The sequence below is a fragment of the Argentina silus genome, assembly GCF_951799395.1.
Source record: "Argentina silus genome assembly, chromosome: 6".
NCBI classification, from domain to species: Eukaryota; Metazoa; Chordata; class Actinopteri; order Argentiniformes; family Argentinidae; genus Argentina; species Argentina silus.
Window position 1 is genome coordinate 1,147,738 of NC_139660.1, and position 8,501 is coordinate 1,156,238.

Consider the following 8,501-nt stretch of genomic DNA (forward strand, 5'->3'; position numbering starts at 1 on the left):
CAGGGTCAGGGTCAGGGTTAGGGTTAGGGTTAGGGTCAGGGTCAGGGTCAGGGTTAGGGTCAGGGTTAGGGTTAGGGTCAGGGTGAGGGTTAGGCAAGCCACCTTTTGGTATCCCTAGTACCCCAGTTATGATCAGCAGACTTTTAATAAATGAGTTATAACTTTTTTTTAACTAATGCAAAGACTATCAAGAAACATATAGCTAACTGTCTATCAATTAATAATGAAGTCATCTTAAAAAGGATACTTTTATGAAAAGTGTTACCAAAATGTTGTTCCAAAGACCAAACACACTTTTAATTGCTTCTTTGGGATTCCTTTATGAATAAATCTTAGGGTTTTAGCATACGCTTGTTTTTATTCAACTGTGAATATATCAAATATGTACACATAATGCTGTTAACAGAGGGACAGGGGGTCAAGGAGCCAAAGTATTTGTATTTTGTACATTTCAGTATTTCATATCAATAAACATTTATAATGATTCATTAATGATTTCTGTGTAGCACCATTTTTTTCTTCAACGTCATGTTTAGCTGGTGTGGAATTGTTCAGTGATCATGGTGCCTTGCTGACGAACTGAAACCTATCGCCAGGGACGGACTGGGACAAACTGGCCCAGGACTTTCAGCCGACGGGGGGTGCGGGCGTCGCTCATTTTGGGATGCGTCGCTCACCGGCCCCCCGCAGCCCACAGATCGACCGGCCCACCGTGAGTCCTCCCGGTGCTCCAGGTGGCCGGTCCGCTACTGCCTGTCGGCCAACCCAACGCCGTCCTGTTCATGTGCCGTCAAAAGCCGTCGTCAGACTCCTCGTCCCAGCTGCAGACTCCACGGGCGCCCTCCTTGAACTCCACCTCCAGGTCGTACACAAAGTCTGGGTCCTCCTTTCGCCGGCGGTTCCGCTCAAAGAGTTGGTCCATCTGGGCCTTCTTGCGGTCCAGCTCCTCGTCACCCAGCTTGTTGAGGTCCTCGTCTGGGTCCAGGCGGAGCGAGGCCAGGCTCTGCTCCAGGCTGCGGCCCTGCATGTGATCCCGCAGCACCGTGTGGAGCCTCTCCAGCTGCCCCAGCGACACACACTCCAGGTACGCCTTGTGTCTGACGTTGTGCTTCAGTCTCTCTGCTGCTCTACTGCAGTCTGTGGGGGTGGGGAGGAGAGGAGAGGAGAGGGGTGGAGAGGGTGGTGAGACATTGGTTGAACAAACAAAAAACAACGTTTTATTTGCCAATCAGTCATCATGAAACAACACATGCACTGCACCCCCCCCCTCCCCCAGCCCAACCCTAATCCTTGTCAATAGCCTAATTTCTTGCCTTTTATTTATTTCATGAAAATAGGCTTTTCTTTATTATATATTAAAATGAAATATGGAATTTATAGATCTAAAATGTCCCGTGGTCCCAGGCTTTCCCATCACCAGTCTTCTTCACATGCCACCCAGCCACTGCTGCCCTAACTAACCCTAACTAATCCTAACTAACCCTAACTAATCCTAACTAACCCTAACTAATCCTAACTAACCCTAACTAACCCTAACTAATCCTAACTAACCCTAACTAATCCTAACTAACCCTAACTAACCCTAACGCCATTGGGGTTGTAGTTGTAGTTTCCTAACTTACCTGAATATTTTGAAAAGTTCCTCACTGGTATTATTCTTTTACGCATTTTGTTAGTTTCCTTATTCTCGTAGATCAAAACGATTGCAGGTGGACTGAACTGCACCCCGCAGCGTTTAGCAGCGAAAGGCATGTTTCTCATCAGCGTTTCTGGGCAACTTGGCTAGTAGCTACAAACGCTAACATTAGTTGGCTAACTGATGTAATGTATAACTGTAATTCGCAGGGTGTATATTTAGCTATCATAATTAGGTATCTATGAAGTCGTACATTATAACGGGCGAGCGATCTTTACGGTTTTGAGATGATCTGATCTGCTGTCTCCCCGCGTCAGCGCTGCTCTGAACACTGGGCTGCCCTGTCAACTGCCTGCTCTGCTTTTTTAGGTAGTTGTCTGGTAATAAATGTTGCTTGACTTTTTTTGCAGTATACATGATATTTTTTTATTAAACATAACGATTTTGTTTTCATATTAGCCGTCACGATACCATTTTTTAAAGTTAAATCGATTCGATTTTGGTACGGCGTTATCATGAACATCTTCTCCCATGTTCCGTGGTTGTTCCGTCAACAGCGGCCTGGTCCGGCGGCGTCCCGCGGCGTCCCGCGCCGTCTGACAGGATCATGGTGTTCAGGCTTTTTACTACATATGTTTTTTGTTTAGGTCTTCATGGATCGACGGGAGCAGGTAAATGGACTTGTTTGAAGTCAAGAGAAACGGGAATGTTTATTATGACTGATGTCATTGTAACGTATCGATAGTGAACAGTGAGAGTGAACACCGCTCCTTGATTGACCCTGTAGATGTGAGCCTGTCAGAGTTAACACACCTCCCTGTAGATGTGAGCCTGTCAGTTAACACACCTCCCTGTAGATGTGAGCCTGTCAGAGTTAACACACCTCCCTGTAGATGTCAGTCTGTCAGAGTTAACACACCTCCCTGTAGATGTGAGCCTGTCAGAGTTAACACACCTGTAGATGTGAGCCTGTCAGAGTTAACACACCTCCCTGTAGATGTGACCCTGTAGATGTTAACACACCTCCCTGTAGATGTGAGCCTGTCAGAGTTAACACACCTCCCTGTAGATGTGAGCCTGTCAGAGTTAACACACCTCCCTGTAGATGTGAGCCTGTCAGAGTTAACACACCTGTAGATGTGAGCCTGTCCAGAGTTAACACACCTCCCTGTAGATGTGAGCCTGTCAGAGTTAACACACCTCCCTGTAGATGTGAGCCTGTCAGTTAACACACCTGTAGATGTGAGCCTGTCCAGAGTTAACACACCTCCCTGTAGATGTGAGCCTGTCCAGAGTTAACACACCTCCCTGTAGATGTGAGCCTGTCAGAGTTAACACACCTGTAGATGTGAGCCTGTCAGAGTTAACACACCTCCCTGTAGATGTGAGCCTGTCCAGAGTTAACACACCTCCCTGTAGATGTGAGCCTGTCAGAGTTAACACACCTCCCTGTAGATGTGAGCCTGTCCAGAGTTAACACACCTCCCTGTAGATGTGAGCCTGTCAGAGTTAACACACCTCCCTGTAGATGTGAGCCTGTCCAGAGTTAACACACCTCCCTGTAGATGTGAGCCTGTCAGAGTTAACACACCTGTAGATGTGAGCCTGTCAGAGTTAACACACCTGTAGATGTGAGCCTGTCAGAGTTAACACACCTCCCTGTAGATGTGAGCCTGTCCAGAGTTAACACACCTCCCTGTAGATGTGAGCCTGTCAGTTAACACACCTCCCTGTAGATGTGAGCCTGTCAGAGTTAACACACCTCCCTGTAGATGTGAGCCTGTCAGAGTTAACACACCTCCCTGTAGATGTGAGCCTGTCCAGAGTTAACACACCTGTAGATGTGAGCCTGTCAGAGTTAACACACCTCCCTGTAGATGTGAGCCTGTCCAGAGTTAACACACCTCCCTGTAGATGTGAGCCTGTCCAGCGTTAACACACCTCCCTGTAGATGTGAGCCTGTCAGTTAACACACCTCCCTGTAGATGTGAGCCTGTCCAGAGTTAACACACCTCCCTGTAGATGTGAGCCTGTCAGTTAACACACCTCCCTGTAGATGTGAGCCTGTCAGAGTTAACACACCTGTAGATGTGAGCCTGTCAGAGTTAACACACCTCCCTGTAGATGTGAGCCTGTCAGTTAACACACCTCCCTGTAGATGTGAGCCTGTCCAGAGTTAACACACCTGTAGATGTGAGCCTGTCCAGAGTTAACACACCTCCCTGTAGATGTGAGCCTGTCCAGAGTTAACACACCTGTAGATGTGAGCCTGTCAGAGTTAACACACCTGTAGATGTGAGCCTGTCAGAGTTAACACACCTGTAGATGTGAGCCTGTCAGAGTTAACACACCTCCCTGTAGATGTGAGCCTGTCAGAGTTAACACACCTGTAGATGTGAGCCTGTCAGAGTTAACACACCTCCCTGTAGATGTGAGCCTGTCAGAGTTAACACACCTCCCTGTAGATGTGAGCCTGTCCAGAGTTAACACACCTCCCTGTAGATGTGAGCCTGTCCAGCGTTAACACACCTCCCTGTTGCAGAGGACAGCAGTTGCGGTTTGCGGAGGGAATGGCTGGAATCTGTATCAGTTTCGATGGATATCAGCAAAAATGGCTTTCACAGGTAACCAAATGTGAACTGACGGTTTTCTTTTTTTACATTTACATATATGGCATTTAGCAGTTTAGCCTTTATCCAAAACGACTTACAACAATACATTTGTTTAAGTAAGTGAATCATCTCTCCATCAGTCATCATAAGACAAAGTAATCAATGCTCAGACCAGGGGCCATAGGCAGTCACAATGCCAGAAGCCTTTTTTTTTTTTTATGTTTTATTATTAACAGGAGAGAACTTGTACAGGGGGGTAGTGGAGGTGAAGAGGTCTTTAGGGTTAGGGTTAGGGTTAGTACAGGGGGGTAGTGGAGGTGAAGAGGTCTTTAGGGTTAGGGTTAGTACAGGGGGGTAGTGGAGGTGAAGAGGTGGTTAGGGTTAGTACAGGGGGGTAGTGGAGGTGAAGAGGTCTTTAGGAGGAACTGTTAAGATGTAGCCTGAAGAGATGGGTCTTCAATCTGCGTCCCATTTCTCCACATTTTCCTGAAGTATGCAGTTGTGCACACGCATATATATTTAAAGAGGAATGGGCCGGTATAATATCCCACGCTTAGACCTCCTGTGTTAATGTCATCTAACTAACTGTGCATTCTTCAGGAGAAAAGTGGAGGAAGGGGTTGTCGCACCAGACTACCCACAAAGGTGCACACTTAACCCCCCTGGGCACAGGGTCAGCCATTTTTCAGAACTCCTGGAGCAGTTAGGGGATAAGGGCCTTGCTCAAGGGCACAACGGTAGTGGTAGGCACCTTAGATATGATGCCAGTAACCCTCCAGTCACCAGTCACATCCGTCTCCCTCCTGGGGATGGAACCAGCGGCTGGCCTCTCTAACACCAAAAGTGTGTTTCCGCCCGGTTTCGAACACTTAGGGAAAAGTGGAGTGTTGGGACTTGTTGAATAACTGGCACCTAATCCTGTGTTGATCCGTGTTTAGGGAGCTGGTAACCATTGTTGAGTTCGCTCCCGGGTTCCCTGATGGCCTCCAGGCATTGCTGCTTCACAGATTGCCTAACGGAATCTACCTTGATCCATACCAACTCGCATCTCTGAAAGAGGACACTGGTTTACAGGTAAGAGTTGAATTTACTTACAGTAATCATAACAAAGTAGTTTTTTAAAGAATGATTACCCATAGAATGATTACCCAATGGACAGTGCCATATGTCCTAAACTACATAAACTGCACAATTTGTTGACTGTTGTTGGTCGAGGAGCAAGATTCCAAAGCATTTCACTAAAGCAATTACTGCTGTATGCGATGTATGTGACCAATAACATTTGATCTGATTTGACATGCTAAATAACACGTTTTGTTTTTATTGATGTATTTCTTTTTAAATCTCTCTACCTCTGTTAGGTGCTGCTGGAGTCAGCCGTTGACCTGGAGGCTCCTGCTCACACCTCTGAGGGACTCACTGCTCTGGTGTATCCGTCTCTGGACGCAGGTCTCAGACTTATTAAGGCTACGCTCCCCATCCATGCCCGCTACCAGAAGCCGTCTCCAACAGGGAAGAGATTTGAAGGTGTCAACATTGCACTTCCAAAGCTACTCCTCAGGACTGACTCATGTGAGTTGATGGATGGATAGATAGATAGATAGATAGATAGATAGATAGATAGATAGATAGGTACTTTATTGATCCCCGAGGGGAAATTAGTGTTGCAGCCACCAGTGACACATAATCACAACACAAAGGACAAGTGCAAATATGTAACAAAGTATAAAAAGTACAACGTTATAAGTTAAAAACATTGGAGTATTGAATGGTTGTTTTTAAAATAAAAAAAGATAGGTGCCATTCTTGTGAAGTTAATATTTGTATGTATTATTGTTTTAAGGTACTCAACTTCCTTCCCTTCCTCCTCCCAATATTGTGGATGCCCCGTGCACTGTCCATAATGCCAGCCTCTGCCAGTGGCTGGAGGTCCAGCATGTCCCGGTATGTTTATCAGTCAATCATTCACATTCTACGTAATTGAACTGTCACTTACTGTAATATGCGGTTCTCTATGACAAATACACCTTGGAAAGGTAACTACAGTTGATTTGAAGGCTGTTGTTGTTTGTTTATGTGTTTTGCCCTCCCCCTCCTCTAGGAACAGGGCCGTTTGAGTTTTGAGATGCCGCTTGGTGACCGATCTTTAGTGATGCCTGTGTGTGCTGGGACCCTGCTAGTCACTCTGCTGTGCTGTGTCATTCTGTCAAGAACCATCTGGAGGCATGGCCTTTTATAGACAACAACAACCTACAGTGCGTATAAAAAGTCATCATACCCTGTGAAATCTTTACCTTTTGTCACATTACACCCTGGAATTTAAAGTAAATCAAATCTAACTTTTTTTAGCTGTATGTACACATTATAACCCTCATCATCAAAGTGAAAATAAAAACATTAAAAATTCTGGACAATTATTAAAAATTAATTAGTGAAATACCTGGTTTGGTTAAGTGATCAGCCCCTTAGAGTATACCATTATAAATTTGCTCAGGTGCAACCAATCAACTTCCAGATCAAACACCAGCCTAACTGCCCCCCACCTGACATCAATTGTAGTGGTTTTGATTACTTCAGAATAAAACCAGCTGTTTCTTGAGGATTCCACTACTAGAAGTGCATGGTTCTGCAAAAAAATCACCATGGTTGGAAAAGTGCTTTCAAAAGGCCTCCGGGATAAAGTTGTAGGAAGGCACAAGTTAGGTGAAGGCTACAAAAAGATTTCGAAGGCTATAGCTATCCCTCTGAGTACCGTTCAGAGCATCATTAAGAAGTGGAAGGCGTATGACACCACCAACACCTTGCCTAGATCAGGTCGTCCGTCCAAACTGGATGACCGAGCCAGGAGGACATTGATCAGAGAAGCTACCAAGAAGCCAAAGGCAACTTTGAAGGACTTACAAGTCTTTATGGCTGGGACTGGTCTGTCTGTGCCTGTGACAACAATCTCACAAGCTTTACACAAAGCTGGCCTGTATGGCAGGGAAGCAAGAAAGAAGCCTTTTCTGAAAAAGTGCCAGTCAGTCTCGTTTGTGCTATGCAAAAACACACCTGGAAGATTCTGTTGCCATGTGGAAAAAGGTTTTATGGTCAGGCGAGACTAAGATTGAACTTTTTGGACTGAACTCCAAGCGCTGTGTTTGGCGAAAACCAAACACAGCACACCACCCAAAACACACCATACCTACTGTGAAGCATGGTGGTGGCAACATTATGTTGTGGGGATGTTTCTCTTCAGTGAGGACTGGGCAATTGGTCAGGATTGAAGGGAAAATGGATGCTGCCAAGTACACCCAAATTCTTGAGGACAACCTGCGTCCCTCTGCTAGACAGCTGAAGATGGGCAGGTCATTCACCTTCCAACACGACAACGATCCTAAACATACCACCAAAAGAACAACGCAGTGGCTTAAGGATAGAAAGGTGAATGTCCTTGAGTGGCCAAGTCCCTGACTTAAATCCGATAGAAAATCTGTGGGTGTACTTGAAGAGAGCAGTCCATCGCCGCTCACCACGGAATTTGACTGAACTCGAACAATTCTGCAAGGAAGAATGGGGAAATATTCTCCAATCTAGGTGTGCAAAGCTAGTAGAGACATATCGAAACAGATTGATGCCTGTAATTGCAGCTAAAGGTGGCTCTACAAAGTATTAAATCAGGGGACTGATGACTTTTCCAACCCTGTTATTCTTGTTTTTAATTTTGTATACATTTTCAGAACTGTCGCCTTTTTTTTTTTTTAATTAGTTTGATGTTGTATGGCTAAATTTGTACATAATCATACCTTTTTTTAATGGGTTTTGATTTCAGGCTGTACGACAAATATCGTAACTATTTCAAAGGGGTATGATGACTTTCTATAGGCACTGTATTTTCTCAGTTTGGGCTGAAATGTGTAACGCATATACAAACAGAATAGTATTGAGAGCTCGTCAGATATGATAGTATGTGTTAAACTCAGAAAGCAAACTTTATCAATGTTGAAGATATAACCCTGGGTTTCTCTGTATCGGTGGCCTGGACTGCCTCCTCTCAAAATACCTACCAGTGTAACCTCAATTGTGTGGAGAGAACAATTTGAGTATTTTAAATGATTTTGTATACATTATTATGTTACTCTTTGTACGTACAAGTTGGTGGAACAATAAATATGTACTCTTTGTTTAACTAATGGAAAAAAGAACTGAGAAAGGGCAGGATAGAAAGCTGTCATATGTTAGAACTGAACTACATTACCCACAGTGCTATTCGA

General features: G+C 44.9%; 2 protein-coding genes across 2 annotated transcripts; one reads left to right on the forward strand and one right to left on the reverse strand.

The window, feature by feature from the left end:
- Window positions 1-71: 71 nt before the first annotated feature.
- On the reverse strand, window positions 72-1,932 carry cep19 (centrosomal protein 19). Its single transcript, XM_083671210.1, has 2 exons — window positions 1,623-1,932; window positions 72-1,137 (listed from the first exon to the last, which is right to left on the reverse strand). Exons 1-2 carry the CDS (start codon window positions 1,759-1,761, stop codon window positions 791-793), a joined length of 486 nt encoding a protein of 161 aa, XP_083527336.1. The 5' UTR covers window positions 1,762-1,932; the 3' UTR covers window positions 72-790.
- Window positions 1,933-2,191: 259 nt separating this feature from the next.
- pigx (phosphatidylinositol glycan anchor biosynthesis, class X) lies at window positions 2,192-8,416 on the forward strand. The gene is made up of 6 exons (XM_083671034.1): window positions 2,192-2,307; window positions 4,179-4,260; window positions 5,187-5,322; window positions 5,610-5,820; window positions 6,092-6,192; window positions 6,350-8,416. The coding sequence occupies exons 1-6, from the start codon at window positions 2,244-2,246 to the stop codon at window positions 6,485-6,487; spliced, it is 732 nt and encodes a 243-aa protein (XP_083527160.1). The 5' UTR covers window positions 2,192-2,243; the 3' UTR covers window positions 6,488-8,416.
- Window positions 8,417-8,501: the final 85 nt, after the last annotated feature.